Here is an 11,783-nt window from a genome sequence, read left to right on the forward strand (position 1 = left end):
TTCTGCAATGGCCAAGTCATATCATCTGACCTGAATCCAATTGAGCATGCGTTTCTCTTGCTGAAGCCAAAACTGAGGGCAAAACACCCAAAACACAAGCAGGAAGTGCAGACGGCTGCAGTAAGGACTGGCAGAGCATCACCAGGGAAGAAACCCAGCATCTGGTGATGTCTATGTGTCCAACACTTCAGGCAGTCATTGACTGTAAAGGATTTGCAACCAAGTATTAAAACTGACTGTTCAACTGATGATTATGTTAGTTTGTCCAAATACTTATGAGCCCTTAAAGTTGGGGGACTGTGTGAAGAAATGGTTGTCATTCCTACACAGTTCATACTACATTTTTGAAAAAGGCCTTAAATGAAAGCTGAGAGTCTGCACTTTAAGCAGGTATTCATTGTTTCATTTAAAACCCATTGTGGTGGTGTACAGAGCCAAAATGACGACAACTGTATCATTGTCCAAATAATTATGGACCTGACTGTATAAGATGCAGTTCACACCATGACATCTTAAACTAGCAGTGGACAAAGCATACTACTAAACACATAATACTTCACAGGTACCACACGGCATGTTTTTGGTAAAAATGCATTAAGCTCAAATGTTCACACTTGAGAGTCACTTCAGTGCTCAGCAGACCGATGCGTGTTCAGGATGTGTTTGAGGAACAACATATAACCACACAGTTCTCGTTCGCATCTAAAAAAAGCAGTGGTCGTAAGTTACTGAATCATTTCAGTCTGTAAGAAGATGAGGGTGAATATCTTCAGCTGCCTGTTAGCCTTTATTCTGGGCTGTAATGTCACTGCAGGTAAGAACTTTTCATGTTAAACAGTAACTGTTCACCTGTTAAAATAGATTTCTTATTTGTTACAGTTTCTTCTGCTAAACAATAAAACTGGCTTATATCCTGAAACCCAACTTCATGTAATGTATCAATAAATGCTAATTAATTCCATGTAGTCTGTTCTATACTGTGAGGTCTCAGAGCTTGTCTCAGTGGTGTCTGATATAGCTGACTTATAAGACACCAATTAACAGGATCATATTCAATGTGCAGTTCCAGCATTTGACAGTCAAATGTGAACTTTCCTATCTGTTGAATATTCTGTGTCTGTTGCAGAAATACTCCATGAAATAGTTGAAGAGAAGACCTCAGCCACTCTACGTTGTCCTCACTCTGTGGAGGGTGAAGTGACATGGAGCAGAGAGAGTCATGGAAACAAAACTGACATACTAATAGTTAATGGTGACAGAGACTTAAAACACATTCATGACCCGGGCAAACGGTACAGTTCATTGGCAGATAAATCACTGGTCATTGGCAGAGTTACCATCTCAGACTCTGGAAGATACTTGTGTAACGATGAACCAGCTGTGGAGCTGACAGTGATCCCATCAGGTAACATCAAACTCAAAATCACTGTTCTTTAAGAGAGTCTCTCTTTTCGTTGTTTTATTAAATGCCAAATCTCCTCTTTACATTTCAGAATAATAGTTTAAAAGTTTGTGTTGTAAAATTAAATGTCCTGTTCAGTGTCACTGTAGGAGCTTCATGTTGTAGTTCTACATTTCTGCCAGCTCACCACTGATGTTCAATACAGTTTAAAGTTCAGTTTAAATACTTTCATGGTGTCTTGAGAGAAAATTCAGAACATGTGGGACATTACTGACAACTTTAACAAATTCAGGAATTACATATCTAAAGCAAAAGTTTGATGTGCATGGAGCAGAAGCTCTGGTGACATACAACAACAACAACAACAACAACAACAACAACAAGGGTTTTATGTTTCACCTATAGACAACACATTGACTATAACAGACTTGCAGCGTCGTGACTCTGGACTTTACTACTGTGATGGAAAACCTGCTGTGTATCTGACTGTGATCAAAGGCGAGACAGAGAGAGAGAGAGAGAGAGAGAGAGAGAGAGAGAGATTTTATCATTTTTCTTTATTCATTTTTTTTCTATATTATATATTGGTGTATTGTATTGTAGATTTTGTATTATATAACATATATTTAATCTTTTTTTTTATAGTTTTCTGACTTACTTTTATTATTGTACTTTATTTGTAAATTTTTAATGTCTTTGGCAATATTGTTAATCTACAGTCATGCCAATAAAGATTATTGAATTGAATTGAGAGAGAAAGAGAGAGAGAGAGAGAGATTTTAATTGGCAAAATAAGAGAAAAACAGCTCTTCAAACAAGAAAACACAGCTATAACTTTTCACAACTGCAGAACAGTAAATACTTTTTAGACCAGAGAGCAGGTTTAATACTTACTTCAGATAAACATCAAGAGACTGTATGTACTAAATAAGAAGTGAAGTAAACAACCTCCTCTGTATTCAGGTGGTTTCATGTGTGTGAACTCTGTTGATCGGCTTGCCACAAAAAGCAGCTGTGGCCTTCCTCTATTTTTAAACAATGAGCAGACACCACCACAAAGGCTGTACCATCAACACTGTGGTTTTTGTACATATTAGGCAAACAAGATAATGTGTTAGTCAGTGAGCTTCTGGTAGGTGGATTTTGTTCCCTCTGGACGAAGTCCAAGAGAGGCTAGCTTTCCCCCTATTTCCAGACTTTATGCTAAGCTAAGCTAACACGATGCTGGGGCTGTAGCATTGTTCCGACCTCTCATTGTTCCAATCTCTCATTAGTCTGATGTCCCGTTGTTCCGATATGTGATTATTATTGTATTTGTGTACCACAGAGGATCAGCAATGCAACAAAAGTAGGCTACTGGTCAAGATACAAGTGTCGTAGAGAGGAGAGAGTGAAACACCATAACCTCCTGTTATGAACTCTAGGGTCGGGGTTGTGTAGGGAGCTTTCCGCGGTGCTGAACGGCTCCTACTTCTACCTTGATGGTGCCCCGCGACCGGCTCTGGGCCAGCTGGGAAAGGCTTGAGGCGGAGCAGGCTCACGGCTTATGTGTTTGCCACTTTCTTTTTCATTTTAACCCACACCATGATCTTTTCCTAACCCTAACCAAGTGCTTTTTGTGCCTAAACCTAACCAGCCCTTAACCACAGGGCATCATGATGATTTCGGAACAACGGGACTTCGGAACAATGGGTTTAATATGGTTGGAACAATGGGATGTCGAACCAATGGACTGTCGGACCAATGGGCAGACCCCGATGTGGGCCATAGCCATCTAAATGACTGTACAATGTCATGAGTCTTCATCGTCTCACTCTGTAGGTAACAAGGCACCACCTGCAACAACCTCAGCACCAGCAGCTACAACTGCACCATCAATGACTACAACACAGAAAAAACGTCAAAACAGGAAACATGGAAACATGGAAAGAAGAGTAAGATGAGACAGATCTTAAAAGGAATTAAATGTGATTAGTGTTATAAAGCTGGTAAAGATGCAAAGAGAGGATTTCCGCACACTTACACCTGTGCAATACTTCACTTTAATGTGAGCTTTTGGTCTAGAAGACCTTCATCAGAGCATACATGAGTCAACAATGAATAGGCAGGTTAAAAGCAGGTCAAGCCTACTCTAATCACTGGCAGTATGCAATACACCTGTGTACAATCAACTGGATGAGGCAAAGCATTCTGGGAATTGTAGTTTTGTAGTTCTTAAGGTTCTGGCTGTGAGGCCTACACATGGAGGCCTTCTCAAAATACCACAGAAGAATGTAACACAGTGAACAAAGAAAAACAAAACAATCAAAAAAGCATTTTTGAAGTACAGTAGTAAAAAGTCATATATGGTAAATGGGGCTTTGGAAGGGATCAGGAAAGGCCATCCTAAATCAGAGATCCCCAGATCCACAGTAAAAAGACTACAGAAATAGAACAGAGAGCTATGGAGGGGTATCAGGCGAGGGCCGTCATGAACCATAGACCACAAGTTCTACAAAAAACAGAAACAAGAACAAAGAGACATCCTGAATTACAACATAACACTCATGTCAAAATCCTCATTGAGGCCTGTAGGTTGAAGAGCATTTAAAGTATCAATCCAAAAAAGCTCCCTTTGGCATAACTTCATATCTATATCTCCCCTTCTTGGCAATTCAATATGTTCAATGCTCTGAAAACGTAAAGAGGAGACAGGATGAGAGGCCTCATTGAAATGACGGGCTACAGGATAATTTATATCATTACGCCTGATAGAGCTCTTATGCTCACTAATTCTTTGTTTCAACACACGTGTTGTTTTACCTATATAAATCTTATCACATGGACATTTTACTAGATAGATGACATTTTCTGTACTACATGTGATAAAACCCTTAACAGAAAAGCTTTTGCCTGATCTAGGATGTCTAAAGACAGGAGTTCTCCATGTGTTGTGACACTGGGCACAATGACCACATGGATAATTCCCATCCTTAAGAGGAGCTAAAAGAGTCTGCTTAGGGCAGGCCTTAATATTAGCCCGCACTACTTTATTACGCAGATTTGGACCTCTTCTATAAATGAAGAGGGGGGATCCTTAAAATGCTGAGCTACTGTTGGATCAGAGGTCAAAATAGGCCAGTATTTTAAGATGGTGTTCTTTGCTATGTAAGCCTGGGGAGTATATGTGCTAATAAAAGAAACAGAGTAACTTTTGTCTTTTTTGACACTTTTTTGTAGAAGATCGTACCGGGTTTTAGAAGACGCAACCTGGAAAGCTTCATCTATACACTGTACAGAGTAACCTCTCTCCAGGAAACATTTTTTCATGGCAGCAGCTTTATCAGTGAAATCCTCAGAATGACATCAGAATGACAAATGCGTCTTAGTCTGTAGAACTGACTCTTTGGTAAACCATATTTAAGAGCTCTGGGATGAGCACTGCTGGCTAAAAGGAAACGATTTTTGTCAGTGTCTTTTTGATACAAGGTAGTGATGAGGCTGCCATTGCATAATTCAACTCACATGTCCAAAAAAGACACACGTTTTTGGTCAAAATTAACTGAAAATTTGAGGTCAGGATTCATACCATTAAGAAGATTAACAAACTCAGTCAGCTCATTACTGGTACCTTGGAAGATGCAAAAGACATCATCAAGATATCTTAGCCGTTTGAGGATCTTATGAAGAAAATTGTTTTTGTTAATGTCAAAAACATAACTGTGTTCAAAAAAACCCACATATAGATTTGCATATTCTGGGGCAAAAGTAGAACCCATCGCTGTCCCTTTACATTGTAGAAAGAAATCTCCATTAAAGGAAAAATAATTCAGTTTAAGAACCAAAACAGCCAGCTTGCAAATAAATGTGCTGGGAGGAAGAGCTTCCTCAGTACGATCTTTCTACATCTAAGGTAGCCAGAATGATATCATTAGGTAAGTCTTTTAATGTAGATATCTTGTTGATAACGTTATTCACATTAAAGTGAAGTATTGCACAGATGTAAGTGTGCGGAAGTCCTCTCTTTGCTTTTGGACTTTTTTGTTTCCAGCACCTTAACCAAGACTGATCCAAGTTAAGCAGTGGTCCGGCTCCAGTTTCTACGTGTTATGAAGCTGGTAAAATATATTTCTGTGCCCCACACAGGAGGTAAAACGACACCAACAACAACAACAATAACAACAACAACAAAAGGAACTACTGAATCAACTTCAACAGCAAACACAGATAGGACTACAGTAAAGACAAAAAGTTATGCCACAAAACTAAGAAAGGAAAAATTGTATATCACAGTTTACAACAAATACAACGCAACCATTAGTTTTAAGCTACAAAATAAAGAATCACATGGGGCCAATTTTGAGACACTGGGCTCCTGGACACAGATATACAAAAAGCTCCACCACCTTTCTTATAGGAGCAAGACACACAGACCGTGCTGGTCTATGACTTTTGTTTCTCTTTTTTTATTGTTGTTGTTGTTTTTATTGTTGTTGTTGTTGTTTTGCATCTGTTTGTAGTGGTTATGCATTTTTTTGTGGTTGTGTGTCTCTTTGAGGTAATTCTGTGCCTTTTTTGGTTGCTTTGACGCTTTGCAGTCATTTTGCCCATTTTCGTAGTCGCTTGGTGTCTCTTTGCAGTTCCTTTGCATCTCTCTGATGAAGAACTCAAAGACAAGCAAGGAAACACAGCTCACTTTCAATGCAAAAACAAGATTAAATCTATCCAGAAAAAAAGCCTAAAATGCAACTAAGAGTCATGGACTTTGTATAGAGGACAACTGGCTCCTGGCCACAGACATGGGAAGTCAAGTCAAGTTTACTGTTGTCTTCAAATTGTAGATGCCTTTACTCAAAGTTGAGTATACAGCGTGCACATAAATTGATGATATACAGATTAATTTCCTTATGAAATCAGTGATTGTAAACTGCATGTTCTACCATGTGTTTCAAGAATCCCACACAGGACTTAGACAACACCTTAACTACAACAACTGTACCATCATCATCTCTAAAAGAAACAGAAACACACACTACAGACTACAATGAAGACACAGAGTCACACCAAGAAACACAAAAGGTCGAACAGATCTAAATGAATGTTTGCAGAGTTTTCACTCGCAAGTTCATCAGAATTGAAAACATCTCAATTCTAATATGTATTTATGACTGTAACATCACTTAAATAATAAATGCACATCAACATAACTGGTGATGGATGAGGATGTGATTGTGAATGTTTCCTTGTCTTCCAGCGACTCCTTATCTGTGGCAGATGTGTGTTCGTACGGTGATTGGAATCCTCTATTTAATCATCATGATCAGCATCACTGTCACCACCTGGAGAAAAGGTGAATATAGGTTCAACTGAAACTATCTGAAAATGTTCAGCAGGTCTGCATCGTGATACACTCTCATGAAGTCATGTTGGCAACTCAAAGAGGATTCAGTTAATATTTGAAAAGTGAGTTAAGGACATTAAAATTGATCATGCTGCTGTAGTGCCACCTAGAGGTCAGATCTCATCAAATTTATCAGCACAGATTTAAACTGATAGGTGCACATCATCTACATTCAGTTGCAGTTTCACAATGCATTCAAGGTTTATGGCAGTTTATGTCAGATGGGCCACACTTGCAAAAATATTAGAATTTTTTTTTATGGTCATCTTATGTTGTGCATTTGATAACAATAACTTGAAACAATGTAAGAACTTTATTGAATATTTATTTGAATACAATAGTGGTAAAAGAAAGAAAATGTTAGAAAAACTGTCTGGATGCACATGTACGTGGTTTATACGGATTTTGGTTTACTTGTCTCTTACCATAAAAAGGCTTTCACTTCTAAACTTAAAGGGATACTTCACAGATTTTCAACCAGGTTTGTACCATAATAATGTGGACAGTGGGCGTCTCTCCCTCTCCTCTACGTGACACTCAACAGCATACATGTAAATGTGCCTGTCACAGGTTATAGCGTGAAGATTAGAGGAGAAATGGCAGAGCATAAAGGTCCAGGTGGGGAAAAAAACAACATTTGGGATTTGTGAAAAGAGAATGAAGTCACCTGTTGATTTATATATATTAATCCCAGGGTACATTTTTTTGTATTTGGGAGCTGTTAAACTATTCATATTGCATAGGCTACAGAATCTGAATCTCACTCTGAGTTACTGTTGATATTTACAAAGCAAAGAAATGGGAGATCATGTTTTGTTCAGTTTTTACCAAATATTTAAAGGTATACTGTTAGGTTGACATGTACAACTATATCACTTATTGAGTTGCAATACTGTTTTCTTAAATCAATAATAAAATACATATATATATTTTGATATATTTGACATATCATCAAGAATATTGTTATTGCAAAAATACCCTGAAATACTGTGATATTATTTTAGGGCTATATTGCCCACCCCTATTTTGTGTTTGTAATCTTACGGGATGTGAGCACCGCTCTCCCAGGTAAAGGTCTGTGTTTGTTGGACCCATCCACCACCCCTCTCGCCTGCCCTACTTGGACTTTTGCCACCTTAACGGCGCCCGGCCACGTAGCATTATACGTTAAAGGACAGCTTTTTTTGTCAGTGTCTGATGCCTCCGACTTCAGAGTGAGACCGGGTTGAATATTCGGCTAACAAACAAAATTGGAAGTCATGTCTCATAATGAACAAATTTGCTGTTTTAATTGATAAATGAAAATATTTTCCATCATCTCCATGTTTATCTTCTCTCTTTTGCAGCTCGACAAATAGCAGCAACAGCAACAGAAAACGATCTCTGATCCTCCATCATGCAGTAACAAGAGTGGTAAAAACTCACCTGTCACCAGCATTCGTCCTCAGTCATCCTGCTTTCTACACTGAGACTACTACAACAAATACTGTTAATAGTTTTACCTCTGATGCTACTGATATAGTGACTACATTTACATGCACACCAATATTCCACTATTATTCAGAATATGACAATATTGTGAATTTGATACAGGCCATTTAAACAGCATATTCTGTTTGGATATTCTGAATTGAAATTATATTGAATTTAAAGTTTTTATAGCATTTTCCGTGTAAGACATGTGGGATATGTGGGTGTTATTCAGGTTTTAGGAACATTCTCTGGACCTGTGTACAGCACACTCACAATATTCATCTCAGCTGGAGTTTGCACTGCAGTTTGCGGCACATGGCCTCTTGTCTGGTCAGCTCTGTGTGTTGTACACAAACCAGCTCGTTAACAGTGTGTAAGGCTGGAGTAGAGATGTATGCCCAAAGACTTGGATATTAATAGGTTTTTGGATATGTGCAAATATCACAACACTGAAATTTTGAAGGAGGTGACTGAAGGAATGAAAGAGGGAGGCTTTGATTGCACAGTCCAACAAGTCCACCACTGGTGTAAAAGTTAAAAAAATTCTTATATTATTTTTACATCGTACTATTTATAGGGCGCAGCTGTTGGACATATGCCATGGGGGGTGTTAAACATTTAAACAGCTTCGTGGAAGTTTTGTGTTTTTCAGAAAAAGGGCAAAAACCAGAATATTATGTGCATGTAAACATAGTCATTGCTGATAGTACAACCACTATATGGCGCAACTGTCTTCTTTGGTGCTCATGGTTTCAGTGAAATGAACTGAATGATTGAATTGTGGAGGATCTAACTGAGCTAACAATGTGTAGCATCTCCATACTGACAAAAGTATGCACGATCTAAGCAGCTAACTAATGCTCGAAGGAGGTAGCCAATAACCTGGATTTATACATCCAAAGAACTTCCTGTATATGAAAAATGAACTGCTTGGAAACCAGTGTACCAATGTATGTATTGCTTGAAATGTACAATTCTGACTTTTTTTCTGGCGATTGGTTTGGTGGCAGCTCACCTCTCACAATGCTCTTAACATAACCAAATGATTTCCACTTCTTTCCCTATTTCTATTCTTGTGATCTGTGTATAAAATAAACTCAGTTTATTTCTGCTTTGTGGTCTGTGTATTAATGTTGCTCTGAGCTGTACTGCATCTCCCTTTCTGGATGATATATTCTGCTGAAAGCAAGTCAAAACATCACAGCAATGACAAAACTAAAACCAAGGGGAAAAAAGGGTAACGTGATGATCATGTGGGACTGTTATCCCTCCATGTATTAAAAATTTTATGAGTACTGTGTGAAAATGTCAACACAGGTAAAGTATTTCAGCAGCTTGCATTCTTGTATTATTGTCACACTGAGAGAAATAGTAATAAAATCAATAATTAATTATTTGAATCACTGTTTTGTAAAAGTCTGAACTGAAAGCAGTCACATAAAGGCTGATTATACAGAGACATTATATGCACGTCTTGTTCAACTTATTAAGAGTACTGCAGTACATTTGTCATTTATTTATAATCACTAAAAATAAAATCAGTTTGACAAACAACAATCCATTTTGAATTAGCCGATGTGTGAAGTTTGATTGCTAGTAGGCCAGGGTGCCTACCTAGACTAAAGGCTAGAAGGTTTGAAGCTGGCAGACTGAGATGCAGGAGTGCTAACGGTGTCTGAGGATTCCATTCGTTACCAGTTCAGACTGTCACTGGGGTAATAGAGTCCACCAGGGGTCACTGTTTGATCCTTCATCTCAAAGTCAATGGGTTTTTTAAATGGGCTTTAGGTGGCTGAAATAAGGTCTGTGGTTAACACAAGCTGATGAGTCTTTCACTTTTTGTTCTATGACATAAAATTCATCAGTAAATACCACACTTGTGAGGTTTGAAGCTTCTATGTATGAAAAAGGTGGTTGCTAAAGGAGCCGTGCCAAACATGGCTTTACAGTGTTGCAGGCACGTGCACAGACAGATCCCAGGTGGTGCTCAAGCACCTGCCCTTTCAGCCTCTGCCTGGATAAGAGCCCCTTTTACAAGACACGTTTTTCTATTTCTTTCAGTAATTTCATATGAAGTTTTTAAATATGCCCACTTGGCATCTGTTCTCATTTAAAAGAATGTTGTGTGCCCAACAACTGCCCCTTCCTCTTTAACTTCGCTTGTTGTTACAGCCACCACATTTAATGCATCATATTGAGCTCCCTGAGGAGCAACATCCAAGTCTCCCTGACCTGCCTTCATGGACTGCCAAGTAACAAAAGTTAGTCCTAAGCCTCGCCACTGTCACTGTTGTGAAATTAAACAACTATTAAAACATTTCAATACAGCCAGACTAAGTTAGACAACAGCCCACTATTAAGCTCAACAACAAGCAAGCTAGTCTTGTGTAAAATCACACCGTCTCCTTCAAACTCTGCCAGATTCAGGTTTGCCAGCTGCGTGGTGTAAGCAGAGACGAACGCCAAATTTGAAATAATGATTATGTCTCCCATACCATGGCAATAATAATTAATTAGACTGGTGCTGCTCTAAAATGCTGTGGCCAAAGAGGGCAAAGGTGGAGAGGCTGCAACCACGACATGCATCTGTTCTCTGGCATTCTACAAGACTATTTAAAGCCTATTTAGAGGATAATTATAACAACTAGCATGTGATTATTTAAAATAGAAAGAAGAAGAAAATGAGGAGAGAGGGAGAACAAATTGAGAAGAGGAGAGTAAAGGAAAGGAGTGGAAAAAAGTGAGTGTTGATTGTGAATGGTTATTCATTTTATCGGCCATTAAAGTGTGCACAGTGTGGAATTGCTTTCTTTGTTGTTGCCTGTTATAAATAAAGGATAAATATAGAGCGTGAATGTGTATGTGTAGCCGCTGCAAGGTGTATATAGTATAGATCTTGAGATACTTCACATGTAAGCTAGACACATATTTCTCCTGCTCATTACTGTGCACATATGTATTGTATATACCATTTATTTTTCATTTTTTTTGCACCAGCACATTGTGTGCGCAACAAAAATAAATCAATAAAACTGTGGAAGAGATGTACTTTTTTTTCCACATGAGCATCTGCCCATCAAATGTCTGTGCACTGCAGTCTTGTTATGGTGGTGATGTTAAGTTGTGACCATGGTGTAGTTCATTTATAGCCTAACGTTAGCTTTTTACTTCTATCGAATGCATTTAGGCTTTAATAATCATGAAAGCAGTGTTCAACTGTGAAGATTAGCTTGCTGAACAAAACATGTTAGTATCACGAATTTTTCTTTGCCCTGCTTATTTTTTGACAATAATCCAAAATCCAATGGAAAAAATCCCACTGGCTTTGTGAATGGGGAACCAGTGCGATGCTGACCTCCGCCTCAGCCTACGGAAAAATGTCATCCCTGCAGCACTATCTATTTATAGACTGTAGTTAGTTAGTTAGTTAGTTAGTTAGTATTTCTAAGTGTCATACACCAAAGGTGCCCAGCCCTCATGGACAATACACTACCACCACCTTATCAGCCCAACTGTGCTCACCTGCCT

General features: G+C 38.6%; 1 protein-coding gene across 1 annotated transcript in view; it reads left to right on the forward strand.

Moving 5' to 3' along the window:
* The first annotated feature begins 712 nt into the window (after positions 1-712).
* Positions 713-11,783, forward strand: part of LOC125904202 (uncharacterized) — a 49,594-nt gene continuing 38,523 nt past the window's right edge. Inside the window, exons 1-2 of the mRNA XM_049601454.1 lie at positions 713-814; positions 1,127-1,405. Coding sequence (XP_049457411.1) covers positions 754-814; positions 1,127-1,405 — 340 coding nt within the window. The 5' untranslated portion in view covers positions 713-753. The remainder of the gene's footprint in view (positions 815-1,126; positions 1,406-11,783) is intronic.

This window comes from Epinephelus fuscoguttatus, linkage group LG17 (genome assembly GCF_011397635.1).
Source record: "Epinephelus fuscoguttatus linkage group LG17, E.fuscoguttatus.final_Chr_v1".
Lineage (NCBI taxonomy): Eukaryota > Metazoa > Chordata > Actinopteri > Perciformes > Serranidae > Epinephelus > Epinephelus fuscoguttatus.